The sequence below is a fragment of the Ascidia mentula genome, chromosome 1, assembly GCF_947561715.1.
Source record: "Ascidia mentula chromosome 1, kaAscMent1.1, whole genome shotgun sequence".
NCBI lineage: Eukaryota > Metazoa > Chordata > Ascidiacea > Phlebobranchia > Ascidiidae > Ascidia > Ascidia mentula.
Window position 1 is genome coordinate 21,697,498 of NC_138566.1, and position 19,096 is coordinate 21,716,593.

The 19,096-nt window shown below is 38.4% G+C and overlaps 6 protein-coding genes across 8 annotated transcripts; 2 read left to right on the forward strand and 4 right to left on the reverse strand.

Annotated features, from left to right (window-relative positions):
* Window positions 1–9: 9 nt before the first annotated feature.
* On the reverse strand, window positions 10–1,309 carry LOC145889456 (uncharacterized). The gene is made up of 3 exons (XM_082980415.1): window positions 1,053–1,309; window positions 462–620; window positions 10–254 (listed from the first exon to the last, which is right to left on the reverse strand). Exons 1-3 carry the CDS (start codon window positions 1,270–1,272, stop codon window positions 10–12), a joined length of 624 nt encoding a protein of 207 aa, XP_082836541.1. The 5' UTR covers window positions 1,273–1,309.
* Window positions 1,310–2,406: 1,097 nt separating this feature from the next.
* On the reverse strand, window positions 2,407–5,038 carry LOC145889465 (replication factor C subunit 4-like). The gene is made up of 8 exons (XM_082980427.1): window positions 5,018–5,038; window positions 4,751–4,848; window positions 4,183–4,326; window positions 3,861–3,981; window positions 3,458–3,583; window positions 3,275–3,380; window positions 3,044–3,135; window positions 2,407–2,496 (listed from the first exon to the last, which is right to left on the reverse strand). Exons 1-8 carry the CDS (start codon window positions 5,036–5,038, stop codon window positions 2,407–2,409), a joined length of 798 nt encoding a protein of 265 aa, XP_082836553.1.
* A 330-nt stretch (window positions 5,039–5,368) lies between these two features.
* On the reverse strand, window positions 5,369–6,827 carry LOC145889475 (uncharacterized). The gene is made up of 3 exons (XM_082980438.1): window positions 6,575–6,827; window positions 5,810–5,968; window positions 5,369–5,610 (listed from the first exon to the last, which is right to left on the reverse strand). The coding sequence occupies exons 1-3, from the start codon at window positions 6,789–6,791 to the stop codon at window positions 5,369–5,371; spliced, it is 618 nt and encodes a 205-aa protein (XP_082836564.1). The 5' UTR covers window positions 6,792–6,827.
* Window positions 6,828–8,428: 1,601 nt separating this feature from the next.
* LOC145917781 (replication factor C subunit 4-like) lies at window positions 8,429–11,639 on the reverse strand. The gene is made up of 10 exons (XM_083003062.1): window positions 11,467–11,639; window positions 11,136–11,214; window positions 10,980–11,076; window positions 10,724–10,826; window positions 10,514–10,657; window positions 10,187–10,307; window positions 9,784–9,909; window positions 9,601–9,706; window positions 9,369–9,460; window positions 8,429–8,815 (listed from the first exon to the last, which is right to left on the reverse strand). Exons 1-10 carry the CDS (start codon window positions 11,568–11,570, stop codon window positions 8,726–8,728), a joined length of 1,062 nt encoding a protein of 353 aa, XP_082859188.1. The 5' UTR covers window positions 11,571–11,639; the 3' UTR covers window positions 8,429–8,725.
* A 242-nt stretch (window positions 11,640–11,881) lies between these two features.
* LOC145898096 (glucoside xylosyltransferase 2-like) lies at window positions 11,882–14,863 on the forward strand. Of its 3 annotated transcripts, none has more exons than XM_082986536.1 (7): window positions 11,882–12,064; window positions 12,345–12,515; window positions 12,832–13,059; window positions 13,121–13,235; window positions 13,636–13,804; window positions 14,086–14,315; window positions 14,494–14,863. In XM_082986536.1, exons 1-7 carry the CDS (start codon window positions 11,967–11,969, stop codon window positions 14,614–14,616), a joined length of 1,134 nt encoding a protein of 377 aa, XP_082842662.1. In that variant the 5' UTR covers window positions 11,882–11,966; the 3' UTR covers window positions 14,617–14,863. The 3 variants fall into 3 exon arrangements, with proteins under 3 accessions (XP_082842662.1, XP_082842668.1, XP_082842674.1); XM_082986542.1 differs by having other exon boundaries at window positions 14,104–14,315; XM_082986548.1 differs by lacking the exon at window positions 12,832–13,059.
* A 312-nt stretch (window positions 14,864–15,175) lies between these two features.
* LOC145897292 (succinate--CoA ligase [GDP-forming] subunit beta, mitochondrial-like) lies at window positions 15,176–18,151 on the forward strand. The gene is made up of 9 exons (XM_082985523.1): window positions 15,176–15,307; window positions 15,375–15,519; window positions 15,585–15,784; window positions 16,066–16,218; window positions 16,292–16,478; window positions 16,670–16,831; window positions 16,901–17,043; window positions 17,215–17,335; window positions 17,628–18,151. Exons 1-9 carry the CDS (start codon window positions 15,242–15,244, stop codon window positions 17,738–17,740), a joined length of 1,290 nt encoding a protein of 429 aa, XP_082841649.1. The 5' UTR covers window positions 15,176–15,241; the 3' UTR covers window positions 17,741–18,151.
* Window positions 18,152–19,096: the final 945 nt, after the last annotated feature.

Below are 19,096 nucleotides of genomic sequence, written 5' to 3' on the forward strand. Positions count from 1 at the left end.
TGAACCGATTCAGTGGTTTCTGCCGTACAGCCTAAATTGCTTCCTCCTCTGGTTGCTTCCCTCGTATGACATGCCGGCGGACAGAAGGAACCCGCCGCTACCAATCCAGGCAAGCCACATGGAGTACCCGTAGCCACTGAGATAGATGTATTCCACCGTAACTTCTGTCACGTTGGTGATGATGGAACCGCTGTCGTTAATTGGCTGTGGGATCTGGGCGCAGTAGAGCACTGCTGCGATGATTACCAGGGAAACTGTTGGTGCAAAAGATAAGTTTGGTGAGCAGTAAAGTAAAATAATATTGACGCCTTTACTTGATTTAATATAACTTTGGATGCACGGAGTATAGTTTTATCTCATTTTTGTAGGTCTTTTATATTCCCTACAAATGTCAACTCAGCCAATGGTCCAAAGTACACTTAAAAATTTATCCTTAACAGAGATTCTACGCAACGACTTACACGTTAGGAAGTAGCAGCACATGAGTACATTTCCGTGCGACTTTCCATATTTCGTCTTCTTGAAAAAAACGATGTTCGCTAAAATTCCGAAAACGCCGACGATGATTCCGGCCATCATCAGAGCGCGAACTGCTGTGAACCAGGTTGAGTAGAAGAAAACTAAACGAACATAGTTTTATAGATTGGACGTGACTGTAAGAAGTGGGCAACTAATAGTTGTTATCGTTCACTGCTCCCCTTTTATCACTGTTATGAAATTTAAGTATGTTGGGTAGATATGGTTACTTTAGTGGTTATTTGTTTGGCGACAGAATCAAATGTGCTGGCCTATGAAATTGTAATTTTGGGCCATGACGACATTTATCAAGCCAAATACGCAAAACGTGTACTTTATTTTGAAAATAACGTTGTCAATGATGATGAGGATAGTGTAATATAAGCTAACAAATCAAATCATTTGTTGGGGAAATTAAACTACAAAATAAATAGACACGATAATATAAAAACCTTTCAAAGGTCGTTTAGTTACCAATGTAACCACAAACCATGTTTCATCAAATTTATTAGCCTTTACAACATCTATCTCCTCACCTCCGTGCTGATATGTTTCTGTGCCGGTCCAAGAGTAAGTCACCCCGCTTGCGTCGTCGGTGAGTGCCCACAGACCAATGGTGACCCCTCTGGTAACTGTCCAGTCTTGTGTGGCCATGCCGATGACAACCAGGATCATTCCTGTTATAGCCGATACACACGCCCACAGCAATGGCGGTTTTGACACATCATGCAGTATAGCATCTTCGTTAACTCCCATTGTACTTCTATACGATTTGCAAGACCTAGTATGCTGTTCTGCAGGCTGTAAAATTAAAACTCTTTTTACTAAATTAAATGTTTGAAACGTTGAAGTCTAGCTATATGGCAGCTGAATTTACAGCAGCCATGTTTAAATTGTAGAATGCCTGGCAGCAAATGTAGCACAGTAAATAAACATGATAAGTTATAAGTACAAAATGTCAAATACATTAAGCGTCCTAATTGACTGAAGAGTTGCTCAATAAAAATAATATACACCGTATAGCATAGGCAACAAAATGTGTCATTAACCTTAGGTCTACGCGACGACCAACACAGCAATATTTAGGCTACTTCATGAAACAGTTTTGATCCTGCTAATGACGTAATGACCGATCTGGTAGACGGTCAAAAAGGCTTCTCAATTGAGCTAATTCGCTACGACATAATATCTGCGCTTATACACAATACATCGGAGATCGTATTTGTTTCTACAACCTGGACTTTTCATTTTGTTACAACGTTGTTCGAGCTATACAGGCCTGCATTTGTTTATAGACATTATCTAATGCATGTCTCTATCCCCTTCCGGCAGATATGTTAAAACAGAATACATACGAAGCCAACTTTCTTTGCCTCACCAACCTTGCATAACTTCCAACAATTGCTCTAATCCCGAATCGTACGGGCAGGCAGCGATATTTAAGTATGTTTGCATAATTCGTTTGCCTTTGTGAAAGTCAGAACCGCGGGCTGCGTTAATTATTAAGCCTCAAATCTCGTTCGTACACTTTGTGAAAGCGTTTCAATGCATGTACATCTGTTACAAGAAATTCATTGAATTTCGTAGGGCATTTTCTTGTTCTTTATTTTAAGACTAATGAAATGTTGGCTCTTTGACGCGTGTGCATCAAAGGAATGGAAGAAGTTCACAACATTTCGAATTCAATCTTCACGCAAGACGAAAACAGAACAATCACCAGTTCACAAATAAAGGCAACTTTTGGGCCGGGTCAACTCGCGCCAATCATAAATCTCGCATCGGCAAACAAACCGCCAAGTTCTGCAATAAGTGGTATTAATTAAAGGAAATTTCTTGTGTTACGAAACAGTGACTTCCTCGGCAGCAGGATTGTCCAGTTTCTGTATGAAGTCAAGAGCCAAGTTGCTGTTGAATGACTGTTGCAAGCGCCATCATCTGAAGGTATTCGTCCGCGCCGTCGCACAAACACTTGTCCACAATCTGCCACAATGTAAATATTTATTTGAAGGGCGATTTTGGGGGATGGCTGCAACATGTGCAGCGATTTTTTCGCCCCCATCGACTGGGTGTAATTAGTCACGAAGCGATCTTAAGAAAAGGACTTGCCGGAGTGTACAGCAGTGTTTCCTATCATTTTTTGTTCGCGGAAAAAGGGAAAGTTATGTAAGTTGACAAAGAAACCAAAAAACAAAAACAGTTTTCGCCTTAATTTCCGTGATTTTATTTTTACTGTTGGCCCAACGAACATGTTCATCAACTTGTGCCGAAAACAATGTGGTAGTTCATGAAACTCTTCATATTTTGCCATAAAACTCTAGGATTTCACGAAACCAACTTCGTGAGGCGCTATACCGTTAGGAAAACATGGAATCACAGAAATAAAACCATATTGGTCTGGGGGTTTGCATATATTTGACTGCGGGGGTAAATGTGTATTAACTAAGGGCATTACTAGCAAGTGTTGATTGCTTTCATATCGCTTCACAATGTAATCCTGACATCCAAAAAACATAACGGAAATACAAACCGCAATTTTCTCCATTACGATGCTCTTCTGGTCGTCCGTCAACGTCAGCATGACAACCATCTCGTCGTGCAGTTGCGAAAGCACTTGAGTCGCTGGTAAAACAAAGAAAGTCAAAATATTCTCGACGAAGTTTTGTATTTGCTCCTGGATAAAGTGGCGGTGCATGACAAATATTGGACAGCGCGACCTTGCGGACAAATTAATATTGGGGTTGTTGGTAACTGTGCTTACCAGCGTGGCCCTCGGCTATCATGTTGTTAACGGCGGCTTGCACTTTTTCGAACGAGTTGGATCGACAGCTTCTAATAATGGATGAGATTATTTCACCGGGTACGACCTTAAATAGAAATGTGTGACAGAAAAAATATTTGAAAAGTTTAACTAAATAGTTAACACTGCGTGTTAAAAATGTACCCCCGTAATTTCCAGTACGTCCTCTCTGCATATTCCTTGCTCGCCTTTCAGTCTATGTGCGGTTTGAAGGAAGGTCATGCTTTTGCGCAAATCCCCATCCGAGCATATTACGAGACTGTCCATTGCCTGCACGAATCAAGTCACCATGAGAAACTGGATTTGATGGGAAGTGGGTTCATTGTGTGACTAACAGCTTACACAATACCGTGGTTTAGCTGGAAACTAAATTTTACAATAACCGAATTGCAAACCACAGTTTCATATTAATTTATTACACAATACAATATGTGATAATTGTAAAGATTTTGCAATGTGCGCATCTTTAGTTGTCAAGTTTGCTTGTCTCACACTCCTGTTTCATTGCTATTACAGTAGATTTTCAATGTTTTTGATGATAACTTACATCTTCCGATATTTTGACACCCTCTTTTTCGCAAACCATCATCAGTCGCTTCTTCTGATCTTCAACAGAAAGAGGTTTAAATCTGAACTGTGAACATCTCGAGGTGATCGGGGCAATTATCCTACAAAATAACATGCCATACCAAGTTAAATGGCAACTTTTAAAAAACTTCATCAGAATTTCAGTAAATCAACCACATGAACAAACATTTAGACATTAAAACTAGGATGTTGATCATTGCAAGTTGAACATCTACATACATAATACAACATGCAACTTTGTCATAAGCGTGACTACGGTCACTGTTCTCATGTTTTATTACCTGCTAAGGTAGTTGCATATCAGACAGAATCTTGTGGTCTTGGTTTGCTTTTCCATTGTCCTCCTTAATGCTTCTTGCGCAGCCTTTGTCATCGAGTCCGCCTCATCCAGGATAATGATTTTGTATGGGGGACATTTTTTGCCGCTGTGAACAACACAAACATGTAAGGTTGTAAATTGACGTTCTGAAGGTGTACAAATTTCAGATACCGGCTAATAGCTGTTAAGAGCATACATACGAAAGGCTATAGTTGTAGACTGCCGTGTAAAAACGTACACCGTATCCTGATTTTCGATGTCCACTAACCTTTTATCTCGATAAAAACACCTGCATTTAAGTGCTTTACGCTTTCTGATTCGTTATTTTCTTTCTAATAAGTGACTCGCGTGCGCCCCCATGCGTCCATCGTGTTTTTGCCTCGGGTTTTAATTTTGTGTGTGTGGCGCACGTTTGTACAAAAAAAAAACAATAATTTGTGCACCGCCGGCTTTGCCTTTTCGTTTTCTGTATTCCTGTCAATATGTTTGATTTCGTTGGACTCGCTTATCAAGTCGTTATTAAATTTTACCCCCACTTTCCCGAGTGCTGTATGGTTACGAAACTAGCTGAGGCAGCCCCGGTATCATGGATATGTTTGTACCACAGGAATGCGGCTATGGTAATCGCCTGCATAAACGGTTTCTCACAAGTTGCGCACCACGAAACTGTTGTTCTGCCATAATCACCCTTGTCCAATGAGTTTCTTGCATGTCTTTTAAAGGGTGGACATGGGAGTACGTAGGGTCGTGAGTTTAATCCCGTTTGTAGCGTAATTGTTCGAAACTGTCTTCATTGCCTTCAGCTGATTTTCCTTCATGGTGTTTATGTATTCAAAGGTTTGAAGAGAAAATGGTTTAGAGGCATTACTGCACTTTTATGAAAAAATCGGACATTTTAGACTGTTCCTCGTGGAGCTAATATTCGGAAATGCGTTCAGAAAACCTAGACCTGCAAATCTTAACAAGTCTGACCTCTGCCAAAGAAACAAAGAGCAATTTCTTTAGGTTTATTGGCGTTTTTTACGTATTTCAATCACAATTTTATTGAACTTAGGCGAGAATTAGAAACAAAAGAGCGAGCGTGACAATGACGAAGTTGCAAGAATCATCCAATTAATTTACACGCAAATGTGCACAAATGAACCGATTCAGTCGTTTCTGCCGTACAGCCTAAGTTGCTTCCTCCTCTGGTTGCTTCCCTCGTATGACATGCCGGCGGACAGAAGGAACCCGCCGCTACCAATCCAGGCAAGCCACATGGAGTACCCGTAGCCACTGAGATAGATGTATTCCACAATATCTTCTTTCACGTTGGTGATGTAACCGCGGTCGTTAATTGGCTGTGGGATTTGGGCGCAGTAGAGCACTGCTGCGATGATTACCAGGGAAACTGTGGGTGCAAAAGATAAGTTTGGTGAGCGGTAAAGTAAAATAATATTGAAGCCTTTACTTGATTTAATATAACTTTGGATGCACGGAGTAGTTTTATCTCATTTTTGTCGGTCTTTTATATTCCCTACAAATGTCAACTCAGCCAATAGTCCAAAGTTAAAATTGATCCTTAACAGTGATTCTACGCAACGACTTACACGTTAGGAAGTAGTAGCACATGAGTACATTTCCGTGCGACTTTTCATATTTTTTCTTCTTGATAAAAACGATGTTCGCTAAAATTCCGAAAACGCCCACGATGATTCCGGCCATCATCAGAGCGCGAACTGCTGTGAACCAGGTTGAGTAGAAGAAATCTAAACGAACATAGTTTTATTGATTGGACGTGACTGTAAGAAGTGGGCAACTAATAGTTGTTATCGTTCACTGCTCCCCTTTTATCACTGTTATGAAATTTAAGTATGTTGGGTAGATATGGTTACCTCAGTGGTTATTTGTTTGGCGAAAGAATCAAATGTGCTGCTGGACTATGAAATTGTTATTTTGGGCTGTAACATATGTCACAGAAACCAGTGTTTGTATTGCGTAATGTTTTTCGTGCAGCTTTGCACAAGTATTGCATAATCCCATAATGTGACCCAAATGATTTAGCCATCGAATATTCCCGAGTAAAGTGATTCATTCAACATCCTGTTTACCACATAAAATGTTCTCCTATGCTTATGTCACATCACACCTATGTTCTTGTATTATATTACTTCAAGCGCCTCATGATATCATGTGACATTATTAACCAATCAGCTCTCAGTATGGAGAGCTTTAAAAAGCCCAGGTTAGACCGGTAAATTCATTCTATTTGACTCTGTTTGATTCTATTTGATTCCATTCGATTCTCTTTGTTCGCGTACCCACAAACCATGTTACATAAAATTTATTAACCTTTACAACATCTATCCCCTCACCTCCGTGATATGTTCCTGTGCTGGTCCAAGAGTAAGTCACCCCGCTTGCGTCGTCGGTAAGTGCCCACAGACCAATGGTGACCCCTCTGGTAACTGTCCAGTCTTGTGTGGCCATGCCGATGACAACCAGGATCATTCCTGTTATCGCCGATACACACGCCCACAGCAGTGGCGGTTTTGACACATCATGCAGTATAGCATCTTCGTTAACTCCCATTGTGCTTCTATACGATTTGCAAGACCTAGTATGCTGTTCTGCGGCTGTAAAATTAAAACTCTTTTACTAAATTAAATGTTTGAAACGTTGAAGTCTAGCTATATGGCAGCTGAATTTATAGCAGCCATGTTTAAATTGTAGTATGCCTGGCAGCAAATGTAGCACAGTAAATAAACATATTAAGTTATAAGTATAAAATGTCAAATACATTAAGCGTCCAAATTGACTGAAGAATTGCTCTATATAAATAATATACACAGTAGCATAGGCAACAAAATTTGTCAGTAAACTTAGGTTCACACGACGACCAACACAGCAATATTTAGGCTACTTCATGAAACAGTTTTGATCCTGCTAATGACGTAATGACCGATCTGGTAGACGGTCAAAAAGGCTTCTCAATTGAGCTAATTCGCTACGACATAAAATCTGCGCTTATACACAATACATCGGAGATCGTATTTGTTTCTACAACCTGGACTTTTTATTTTGACAACGTTGTTCGAGCTATACAGGCCTGTATTTGTTTATAGACCGCATGTCAGTAATTATATTAAAATAGTTTTGCCCGCGGGGAATGCCCGTCTTGTACTCCTGCGTCAAAGAGAGTCTCAGTCTCGTCACATAGCAACCGGTGATGCGTTGGGGTCAATTTTTTGGTTGAATGAGCAAGAAGTCACGTGGTGTAGCCAGGGCGATTTTCAACGTGTTTGGTGCAGTTTTAGTGCATTTTTTGCTCTTCTCAGTTAGTCAGACGTTTGGTGCAGGGTGCTGTGAAAAGTTTAGTTGAAAAACCATCAAAATGTTCAAGGGCATGTAGCTCAAAATTGAATCACAGAAGTATACCTTAATTTGTGATTTTATGTTAGGCCCGCCTCTTGGCTACGCAGTAAGGTGAAAACTAGTTGCAAAATAGTTGCTCTAAGCACCCCCTAGGGGTCATTTCGGTCCCCGATCAGTCATTATTTTAGCTGAATGGGCTGCAAAAAATGTAAGATGGTTTTGCGAAAAAATGAATCACAAAAACCTCATCCAATTTGCAATTTAATGTTGGCCCTAACCCTTTTCTACGCAATGGCAAAAAAATTGTCACAGGAAAGTTGCGTTTGTTGCCCCCTGGGACTGTTTTTGCTATCCTGTAGGACAAAAGATCCTCCTAGAGGCTCCTCAGATCCTTGCTGTGTTTTGGCGGATGCAGCCGCAATCAATTTTTTTCTCCATGAATAGTACCAATAGATCTTCATGGGTCACTGACCACAGGAATTGTTGTTGGCAAAAAAGAAATCACTCAGTATGGGTAATAATGGTGATAGCCTTCAAAACTAGATTTTTGGGCTTTAATACTGATATGCGGGCTATATCTATCCCCTTTCGGTAGATATGTTAACACAGAATACATACGAAGCCAACTTTCTTCGCCTCACCAACCTTGCATAACTTCCAACAATTGCTCTTAATCCCGAATCGTGCGGGCAGGCAGCGATATTTAAGTGTGTTTGCATAATTCGGTGCCTTTGTGCAAGTCAGCACTGGGCAGCGTTAATTATTAAGCCTCAAATCTCGTTCGTACACTTTGTTAAAGCTTTTCAATGCATGTACACCTGTTACAAGAAATTCATTGAATTTCGTGGGGCATTTTCTTGTTCTTTAGTTTGAGACCAATGAAATGTTGGCTCTTTGGCGCGTGTGCATGGAGGGAATGGAAGAAGTTCACAACATTTCGAATTCAATCTTCACTTAAGACGAAAACAGAACAATCACGAGTTCACAAATAAAAGCAACTTTGGGGTCGGGTCAACTCGCGCCAATCATTAATCCCGCATCGGCAAACAAACCGCCAAGTTGTGCAATAAGTGGTATTAATTAAAGGAAATTTGCTGTGTAACGAAACAGTGACTTCCTCGGCAGCAGGATTGTCCAGTTTCTGTATGAAGTCAAGAGCCAAGTTGCTGTTGAATGACTGTTGCAAGCGCCATCATCTGAAGGTATTCGTCCGCGCCGTCGCACAAACACTTGTCCACAATCTGCCACAATGTAATAATTTATTTGAAGGGCGTTTTTTTGGGATGCCTGCAACATGTGCAGCGATTTTTTCGCCCCCATCGACTGGGCGTAATTAATTACGAAGCGATCTTAAAAAAGGATTTGCCGGAGTGTACAGCAGTGTTTCCCATTACTTTTTTGTTCGCGGAAAACGGGAAAGTTATGTAAGTTGACAAAGAAACCAAAAAACAAAAACAGGTTTGGCCATAATTTCCGTGATTTTATTTTTACTGTTGGCCGAACGAACATGTTCATCAACTTGTGCCGAAAACTATATGGTAGCTCATGAAACTCTTATATTTTGCCACAAAACTCTAGGATTTCACGAAACCCACTTCGTGATGCGCTGGTACAAAGTTAGGAAAACATGGAATCACAGAAATAAAACCATATTGGTCTGGGGGTTTGCATATATTTGACTGCGGGGGTAAATGTGTATTAACTAAGGGCATTACTTGCAAGAGTTGAATGCTTTCACACCGCTTCACAATGTAACAATCCTGACAACCAAAAAAACATGACGAAAACACAAACCGCAATTTTCTCCATTACGATGCTCTTCTGGTCGTCCGTCAGCGTCGGCATGACAACGATCTCGTCGTGCAGTTGCGAAAGCACTTGAGTCGCTGGTAAAACAAAGAAAGGTCAAAATATTCTCGACGAAGTTACGTATTTGCTCCTGGATAAAGTGGCGGTGCATGACAAATATTGGACAGCGCGACCTTGCGGACAAGTTAATATTGGGGATATTGGTAACTGTGCTTACCAGCGTGGCCCTCGGCTATCATGTAGTTAACGGCGGCTTGCACTTTTTCGAACGAGTTGGATCGACAGCTTCCAATAATGGATGAGATTATTTCATCGGGTACGACCTTAAATAGAAATGTGTGACAGGAAAAATATTTGAAAATTTTCACTAAATAGTCAACATTGCGTGTTAAAAATGTACCCCCGTAATTTCCAGTACGTCCTCTCTGCATATTCCTTGCTCGCCTCTCAGTCTATGAGCGGTTTGAAGGAAGGTCATGCTTTTGCGCAAATCCCCATCCGAGCATATTACGAGACTGTCCATTGCCTGCACGAATCAAGTCACCATGAGAAACTGGATTTGATGGGAAGTGGGTTCATTGTGTGACTAACAGCTTACACAATACCGTGGTTTAGCTGGAAACTAAATTTTACAATAACCGAATTGCAAACCACAGTTTCATATTAATTTATCACATAATACAATATGTGATAATTGTCAAGATTTTGCAATGTGCGCATCTTAAGTTGTCAAGTTTGCTTGTCTCACACTCCTGTTTCATTGCTATTACAGTGGATTTTCAATGTTTTTGTTGATAACTTACATCTTCCGATATTTTGACACCCTCTTTTTCGCAAACCATCATCAGTCGCTTCTTCTGATCTTCAACAGAAAGAGGTTTAAATCTGAACTGTGAACATCTCGAGGTGATCGGGGCAATTATCCTACAAAATAACATGCCATACCAAGTTAAGTTGCAACTTTTAAAAAACTTCATCAGAATTTCAGTAAATCAACCACATGAATAAACATTTAGACATAAAAACTAGGATGTTGATCATTGTAAGTTGAACATCTACATACATAATACAACATGCATCTTTGTCATAAGCGTGACTATGGTCACTGTTCTCATTTGAAGTTTTATTACCTGCTAAGGTAGTTGCATATCAGACAGAATCTTGTGGTCTTGGTTTGCTTTTCCATTGTCCTCCTTAATGCTTCTTGCGCAGCCTTTGTCATCGAGTCTGCCTCATCCAGGATAATGATTTTGTATGGGGGACATTTTTTGCCGCTGTGAACAACACAAACATATAAGGCTGTAAATTGACGCAAAACTACAATTTTGCAAAATACGTACTCATCTCTGTATGTGTTGGCAGTAAGTTGAGCAAATTTTTTGACTTTTTCTCTGATCACATTAATTCCTCTTTCATCTGATGCATTAAGCTCCAATACTCTCTCTGAAAGCAATTTGTTAGTCATTGGCATTACGCAATGAAACAAATATTGTTAAGTGAGCAGCATACAGGGCCACTGTTTTATCCTTTTAGGTATCGCCAGTGCAGCTTTGTGGTTGCTCCAATGATTATTTAAAACAAATATTGCCTGTGTACCTTTGAAAAGTTCTTTGCCATACAGTTCATGTGCAAGCGCAAGGATTGTTGATGTTTTTCCAGTTCCAGGAGGTCCATAGAACAGCAGGTTAGGAAGCTGTATAATGTTGCCAAGGTAGAAATTTTTTTTATAAAAACCAATAAATTCAAACTTACATCAGCTCCAGTCAAACTCTTCCTCAATACTGAGACAACTTCATCTTGGTGAGCCACATCATCAACACACTTGGGGCGACTGTAATTGAAAACGATTTTAACAATTTAATATGTATGCCATTTCAATAGTGTGCTAAACCCTGATTGTTTGCAATTTGTGAGAAGCAGTTTTTGTTTTTTGAGTTAATTTTGCGCAGGTTACTGAGAAAATTTTGAGGATTTTCAATCTGGATGACAAAAAAATTTAAAAAAGTTTTCAAAACGACCACTTTAAAACATCTGCTAAAAATTCCCATACAAAAGCACAAGAAAGTTAACACCTTGAACTTACTATTTTTCCACCCATGGTTTGTTTTTTGCAGTTTCTTCCTTTTTCGCCTTTTGTTTGACAGGATTCTTGTTGAGGCCACCACCCTGCTTTAAAAACGCCTGCATTCTCGTTAGGCGTCACAAATATTGTAATTATAAGCCTGCAAAATTACCAATGAATGGATCGAGTAAATTTCCCGCGAAACGAGATCATTCTCATTATTAATTCTATGTTTAGTAGATTTACAAATATTTTTGTGTTGATGAAAATTTTTTTCAAAAAATTAGCATTTTTTTAACAAACATCAATTCACAAAAAAAGTTATAACTTTGGTTCGCCTCATTTATACTTCACAAATCTACATGTATTTGTCTTTGTGGCCTAGCAAAACGTCTTGGTGGCGTTTTACAACGGTGCTTTCCCTTGTTAAGACCACTCCAGAATTCAAGAGGATGTAGAACAGTTTTGTTGTCGATTTGTCATTTGTTGAGTTTGACGTTGATGGATATTGTGAAGGTAAAATGAATAGTTGCAAATGGAATCCTGGTCTGATTATTATATTTCTCTACTTGACGGTCTTGCCCTCGAATGCTCATGGCGAAGGTCATGCAAACAACGGGTAAATTTAGACACATTTTGGAAGTTTAGCTGATAACTCATTGCATAATACTTCTACCAACTGCAATTTGTTTTTGACCCTTGGCAGAAAAAGCGTTACAAAACGTCTTGTGTGTTTTGCACAAACTGCTTATAACAGCTTCAAAGATTTGACTCGACATTCCTACAAACTGTTCATGCATTACTTCAATAAGTATGACGTAGATGAATTAGTAGTAATGGTAAAATTAGTAGAATATCTCTGACTGAAGGAACTTCTAACAATATGCTTACTCTTTTAGGCATGCATTTGGGAATGATGGAAAAATCCAGGTGGCTGTTGTTGCTTGCGGAGATGAGGAAAGGGTGATAGAGACACTTATCAATATAAAGTCCATTGTGGTTTTTGCAAGGAGTCCAGTTAACTTCCACATATTTACAGAAGATATCTTAAAGCAAACCTTTGAAACAACGTAAGTTATTTGACGTAACTTATATTTGTGAGATAGAAGATGTAATCTGAGATCACTATATCAATTTTGCTTTAAAACATTAAACCAAATCTATGATCAAACAAAGCTTCCATTCATTTAAAAACAATGTCGAAAACAATTGGTTGCAAGCTACATTAAATGCCAGAACTACTTTGTTGCTGTTTGCAGACTTGTCTAAACATTTTGAACATTGCTGTTTTCACCACATATGGTAACAACAACAGAACACTAACTTTTGCATTTTGAAGTGTTTGGCAGCATTTGTTCCTCATAAAATTTTTATTTTTATTGTAAGATTACTTGGGTGGCCTGCATGGGTGCAGGCAAAGTTTTCATACAAAATCCACTCTGTTACTTACCCTGATGATGGCAATCAAAAACAGTGGAAGAAGCTTTTTAAACTTTGTGCTTCGCAAAGATTGTTTCTTCCAGAAATTTTATCAGACGTTCACTCACTCCTTTATGTGGACACAGATATTTTGTTTGTCAGTTCAGTCGATGACATTTGGGATTTATTTTCAAAGTAATTATAGTTTAAGAATTACAAACATGCAATATTCTTTTAATTTTTTGGGGTTGTGAAGGTTTAATTCAACCCAGCTCTCAGCAATGTCACCAGAACATGAAAGGAGACACAGTGATTGGTACAGCAGATTTGCAAGGCACCCCTACTATGGGCCAACTGGAATTAACTCTGGGGTAATGGTTTTTTAATTTCTCTATCTATTTAAACCATAAATTTATTATTCCTTGTTGTGATAGCAAGTACAATTATGCCGTCAATGATTGTGATAAGTGCAAGAATTATCTATCAGACAAGAATCATTATCTAAATCAGTGGTTCATAACCCTTGTACAGCCATTGACACCTTTTTTAAATCATCAATTCTGTAAAACCCTATTTGAAACTTACTGTTATTTTGATGATCTAAGTTTTACATGGGTGTTAGATCATGTTAACAGAATCTTGGGGGTCTGCGGACTCCAGTTTGGGAATCACTGAACTGAATAATAATGAAAAGAAAAAAGTTTACTATAATCTATTTACATGTTTGTTGGATACAAATACTGTGTCTTTATAGTTGGCATTCTTATTCAGGTAATGTTGATGAACATGACTAGAGTAAGATCGTCAACATTTAAAAATGATCTGGATCTTAACAGTCCAACCTGGAATGACATGCTGTTGCCACTTTACAAAAAGTACAAACTTAACATAACATGGGGTGACCAGGATTTGTTGAACATTATTTTTCACTACAATCCAGGTACGTAAAAACTACATTTATTCAGTTAATCAGAAATTATAACAAAGATGATTTATTCCAACACACAAAATAAAATGTGGGAATTTAAATCACTGTTCCTTACTTTTTCAATATACTGACACAGAAAATATTAACAAATTTAATGACTAATACAATAGAAACTTTAATCATGTAAAAAATGTGCTAGTGTTTTAATGAACGGACAGCATTTAGGGACTTCTACCGTTTGAGAATTTGTTTCTTTTTTATGCTTCTGTGTCTTTCATTTGTGACAAACATAGCTCAACCTGTGCATTCAGAAATGCTCCTTACATTTCCTTGTAAATGGAATTTTCGACCTGATCACTGCATGTACATGCCACAATGCAAAAGTGCAAACTCTGAAGGAGTCATGGTGATACATGGATGTCGGCGTGCATTCCAAGAAGGAACAAAATGGCCCACATTTAGAGCAATTTACAAGGCAATTGAAGACTACAGTTTTGAGGAAGATTTGAGTCAAATCCTAAAGGTTTGAGACAACTTGTTTTTATAGTAATTTTTATGAAGGATTTTATTCTGCATGTGTTGACGAAACTCAAATTCTACAAACACAGGTTAAATTCGTTTTTGTATTTTTTGTTGCTTCCTGAAATATATATATATGTTGTCGTGGTAAATTTGCTAACAATCTGTGGTTTACTGTGCAGAATACACAAGTTAACCTGAACGCCTTGGAAACTACTCACTGCAAGGAGAATTCCTATGCAATTATGAACTCGCTAATGAATACAATTCAACATCTCAAAGATGCATCACATACTGAACTTTAAATGGACCAAAACTTTTGTCCTGCTTTTCACTTTTACTCATTGCTGAAGTGCTGATTATCATGTGGTGTTAGTTCAGACAAAGTATTATTGTGGTTTAGATAAAGTATTATTGTGGTTTAGATGAAGTATTATTGTGGTGTTTGGCCAAATGAAGTCTGGTCCATCATTTTTTTACACAAATCTGTTAAACTTTTATAACTTGGTTGCACGAAGGCATTTCAGTAAATAAATGCACTGTGATCTGTGACCATGGCGAATAATGAGATTTTGCAGGAAATTAATGCAGACACCAGAGGGGAGCTAGTTGACAAAAAAAAACAGTTAACAAAACTTTGATATCAAAATATTTGAAAAATTCCGTTTGGTTTTCTTAGTTGTTCAAAACAAGCTTTTGTGCTGCTAGAAATTGGTGAAAAGAAATAATTGGTTGCAAATGGAATCAAATCCCTATTTATTATTTGCAGTGCTTCATGCACTTTGCGAAAAAAGAAAATATTGAAAAAGTTTACGGCCCTGTAAATACAGCACGTGTTCCGCATGATTAACCGGGTCAAAATATTACCGACGTGACCGTGGTCCGTGTGTAGATTTCATCCCGCTGTTTGTTGGTTTTTATTCTTCTATCATGTCAGTCTCGTTTGGAAACTTAGTCAGAACAAGATGTTGTTCCCTGTTGCGGACAGGTGTTCATGTAAGTTCATTTGATAAACTAATTTATGTTATTGTTTTGTCACAACAAATTGTATGTACTTTTACAGCCAAGCGTGGTTCACATGCAACAAAGATGTCTAAACCTCCAGGAATATCAAAGTAAAAAGTTAATGCGTGACTTTAATGTCAATGTGCAACGTTTTCATGTTGCCGAAACGCCGTCAGAAGCGTTTTCCGCTGCTAAAGATCTTAGTAAGTTCAACTTTACCTAAACTGATTGAATTGTTAAGGCCAGAAAAAAATGAGCTGTTTTTCAGTGGACACAAATGCAAAGGAACTTGTGCTGAAAGCTATGATATTAGCTGGTGGAAGGGGCCATGGAACATTTAGCAGTGGACTTAAAAGTGGAGTGCACTTAACTACAGATCCACAGAAAGTTCAGAATTTGTGCAAAGACATGCTTGGCTACAACCTTGTCACCAAGCAGACACCAAAAGATGGTGTGAAAGTGAACAAGGTATAAAGTATGTCCTGATGTAGATTTGTTTAAAAATGACTGAAACATTGAACTTTATGTCACATATTCAAAAAATATAATTCAAAGTGGTTTACTAAAGAAAATGTGCAATTATATGGAATATGTTGTGCAAGCAACATTTGCTATAGAGTGCATCGTTTTGGGAATTATGTAAAGTAACTCACCCTTATTCTTGAGTTTTGCAACCTTTTCCGTTTAATTTTCAGAATAAGCGAAAGTTTTTATGTTCTTTAAATATTTCTAATTTTCTACTCGAACAGGTGATGATTGCAGAGGCATACACTATAGCACGGGAAACCTACTTTGCAATTCTTATGGATCGAGGATATAATGGCCCAGTTATGGTGGGCAGCCCCGCCGGTGGCATGGACATTGAGGAGGTTGCTGAAAAAACCCCACACCTAATCTTCAAGGTTTTTCATAGCTTGAAAAACAATAAATATTTCCATTGTGCAACTGTATAGCAACTTGGCACAATGTGTTTAGGAGCCAATCGATATAAATTCTGGCATCCAAGACTCTCAAGCTATGACCATGGCCAAAAACCTTGGTTTTGAAGGTGAAAAACAATCGGCAGCTGCTGATCAGATTAAGAATCTGTACAAACTGTTTATCGATGTTGACGCCACACAGGTTGAAATCAATCCATTTGGTGAAACTGGTGAAGGACAAGGTGCTTTTCTTGAAATATATTTTGTGGCATCATATGTGTGATGAATTGCTGAAATATAACATGTTACAATTATGTGGTTGGCATAACTATACATATGCAGAACATATTATGTAATAATTGTGAAGCGAAAGTGCTAATTTGTTGTTTAGCTGTCATTTAGTGTAACTTTTTCTATGTTTATCGTGATTCAGTGGTATGCTTTGATGCAAAGTTGAACTTCGATGATAACGCAGCATTCCGACAAAAAAGCATATTTGACATGGACGACCAAACTGAGAGTGATGCAAGAGAAGTGGATGCAACTGCTCATGGTTTAAACTACATCGCCATGGATGGAAACATTGCATGCCTAGGTAGAGCACTGTCTAAAAGCATTTCTTTAAAGCTGTATTTGTTTATTAAACATGCCGTGTCCGGTGTAGTCAACGGAGCTGGATTGGCCATGGCCACAATGGACATCATTCAGCATTGTGGGGGAACTCCAGCGAACTTTCTTGATCTAGGCGGTGGTGTGCAAGAACATCAAGTCTTTCATGCTTTCAAAATTGTGCTATCTGATCCAAAGGTAAGTTTCCTCCTTAAATATCTCAATGTGTAAGTTCATTATTGCAGAATAGCTTATTCTAATAGGTGTTAGTTTATTAAAAACCCATACCAAGTTGTTAATTAAAAATGTTGCAGTGCTTTATTCATATCATTGATATTTAACTGTTCTCTGTCCAAAATTTGTCAAAAGGTAAAGGCTATTTTGGTGAATATCTTCGGGGGAATTGTGGATTGTAAGATTATCGCGAATGGGATTGTTAAAGCTGGGAAGGAACTTGGCATTAAGTTTCCCCTGGTAGTTCGCCTTGAAGGTAAGTTCTGCTCCTTTCAAAAGTACACAAATAAACATATATGAAACATCCAAATATACCCCAAAACAGTGTCAGACAATCAGCGCAAGTGCGATCCTTGTATTTTTTCATCAGGAATCGACAGAAATTTTATTTTTCCCCAATGGCATCGTCAGTTTCTGTTCTAATTTAAATTGAATTTTTTGCAAGAATATTATTCATTGATAACTTACACAAAATGAAAACAAATGCAACTGTGGTGTTTATTAAGGAGTTTTTTGCCTACTCTAAAAACATGGTAACTTTTATTCAGGAATGAACGTTGATGCCGCGAAAAAGATTCTGGCCGAGTCAAAATTGCCCATTACAAGTGCAGACGACTTCGGTGACGCGGCACGTAAAGTTGTGGCTTGTGTACCAAGTTAACACCTCACACTATTTTCGTTTAGCTGTTCTTTCTCTTTCGTTTTATCATTCGGAAGTGTCCATTGTCGGGCCATAGTTCAAGCATTGGGCTGTAGTCTATCATGACCCAAGTATTTCAAAATATTTTAAAAGAAATCATGAATAAAATCGCTGCGAAATTATAATAATGATGATAATTTGGCTTTTTACCAACCGGTACTATATTTGCAGTTAAAACATTTTATGTCGCCAACAATTTCGTGATTATCATGACGCGTTTAATTGGGTGTCGATGAAGTTTCTCAAGAACCGTCGTCTGTTATTCGATAGAAACGTACTTTTCTCCAATTGCCAAATTTTAAAAATAAACAGCGTTTCTTTTCAAGCTTCATGTGCGATTCTGCACGAAAATAAAGTGAATATGGTGGCTTACAGGAACGGTGTCAAGTTAAACAAATTAACATAAATATGATTTTTTGAAACGTTAGACGCAAAGATAGACGTTTGTCCGCTATAAAGGCCATAACTATATTTTGTTCAATCTTGTCGAAATGATTTGGACACCAAACACTCCGTTGGTAAACATGCAGTTTTATTTATCGTACAGACTAGTCGTAATATCCGCATTGTCCAACAGGCCAATCACATGAGTAATGGTACACTGTCATGGCTAGGCCGTAGTTTCGAAGCTTTGACACCATATATGCTGGGACAACCTATTTCGTTTGCGCTTAAACTTCATTGGAAGTAGGGGTATTCCCCAGACATCCAGGCTATTCATCGGCTTGGGATTCATTTACATACAGCTGATGAATAATTTTTTAACTGTCCGCCACGCCAATATTTCGAGCCAGACATAAGAGTGTATTTTTACATTTGAGCATTTCTCACGCTTCAGTGCGCCCAGCAGTGACGTTGCCAGTCTGTTATGGTTTCACTTTCTGTTGTACTCCAGGAATATTCGATTTAAAGTTTGATTTTATGAGATAGCAGGATGGTATCCACTATGCAATTACCAAAATTAATGTTTGTTTTGGATTGTCAGTGCTGTAGAATCATATGTAAACAAATACGCCTCGAAATATGCGCCTTAAAATGAAGTTATGATGAAACAAATGGTCACAAAACATAAAAAAAGGTTTTCAATCCGTACAAATTATTCAAGTATTACAACTACGCAGCTTTAGGCCATTCTGACATTGCGCAGTTTCAAAGGCGTGCATGATTCAGCATTTTAGTTTTTAAGAACGCAATGACAGGAATGGAAAAACGTTTTTTGGGGAAAAGCAAGGTTGGCAAACCGGTTAGAAACCTCACTAGCAGAGAATGAAACAACTGATCCACAAAGGTCATTCGTTTCGACCTATCGTGTTAGGC

Bases quoted from the DNA above. Each gene is read 5' to 3' on its own strand.
- LOC145889456 (XM_082980415.1), bottom strand. From the start codon at position 1,272: ATGGGAGTTAACGAAGATGCTATACTGCATGATGTGTCAAAACCGCCA. The intron at 621-1,052 runs GTGAGGAGATAG...ATGTTCGTTTAG, and splicing joins AGAAACATATCAGCACGGAG to TTTTCTTCTACTCAACCTGG. The intron at 255-461 runs GTAAGTCGTTGC...TTGCACCAACAG, and splicing joins GTGCTGCTACTTCCTAACGT to TTTCCCTGGTAATCATCGCA.
- LOC145889465 (XM_082980427.1), bottom strand. From the start codon at position 5,038: ATGAAGGAAAATCAGCTGAAG. The intron at 4,327-4,750 runs GTAAAATTTAAT...TGTTGTTCACAG, and splicing joins CAGCACTCGGGAAAGTGGGG to CGGCAAAAAATGTCCCCCAT. The intron at 3,381-3,457 runs GTACATTTTTAA...TTTCTATTTAAG, and splicing joins ACGTACTGGAAATTACGGGG to GTCGTACCCGGTGAAATAAT.
- LOC145889475 (XM_082980438.1), bottom strand. From the start codon at position 6,791: ATGGGAGTTAACGAAGATGCTATACTGCATGATGTGTCAAAACCGCCA. The intron at 5,969-6,574 runs GTGAGGGGATAG...ATGTTCGTTTAG, and splicing joins CACAGGAACATATCACGGAG to ATTTCTTCTACTCAACCTGG. The intron at 5,611-5,809 runs GTAAGTCGTTGC...TTGCACCCACAG, and splicing joins GTGCTACTACTTCCTAACGT to TTTCCCTGGTAATCATCGCA.
- LOC145917781 (XM_083003062.1), bottom strand. From the start codon at position 11,570: ATGCAGGCGTTTTTAAAGCAGGGTGGTGGCCTCAACAAGAATCCTGTC. The intron at 11,077-11,135 runs GTAAGTTTGAAT...AACATTATACAG, and splicing joins AGAGTTTGACTGGAGCTGAT to CTTCCTAACCTGCTGTTCTA. The intron at 9,910-10,186 runs GTAAGTTATCAA...TGATTCGTGCAG, and splicing joins GTGTCAAAATATCGGAAGAT to GCAATGGACAGTCTCGTAAT.
- LOC145898096 (XM_082986536.1), top strand. From the start codon at position 11,967: ATGAATAGTTGCAAATGGAATCCTGGTCTGATTATTATATTTCTCTAC. The intron at 12,065-12,344 runs GTAAATTTAGAC...TTACTCTTTTAG, and splicing joins GAAGGTCATGCAAACAACGG to GCATGCATTTGGGAATGATG. The intron at 14,316-14,493 runs GTTTGAGACAAC...TTTACTGTGCAG, and splicing joins ATTTGAGTCAAATCCTAAAG to AATACACAAGTTAACCTGAA.
- LOC145897292 (XM_082985523.1), top strand. From the start codon at position 15,242: ATGTCAGTCTCGTTTGGAAACTTAGTCAGAACAAGATGTTGTTCCCTG. The intron at 15,520-15,584 runs GTAAGTTCAACT...GCTGTTTTTCAG, and splicing joins TTCCGCTGCTAAAGATCTTA to TGGACACAAATGCAAAGGAA. The intron at 15,785-16,065 runs GTATAAAGTATG...CTACTCGAACAG, and splicing joins ATGGTGTGAAAGTGAACAAG to GTGATGATTGCAGAGGCATA.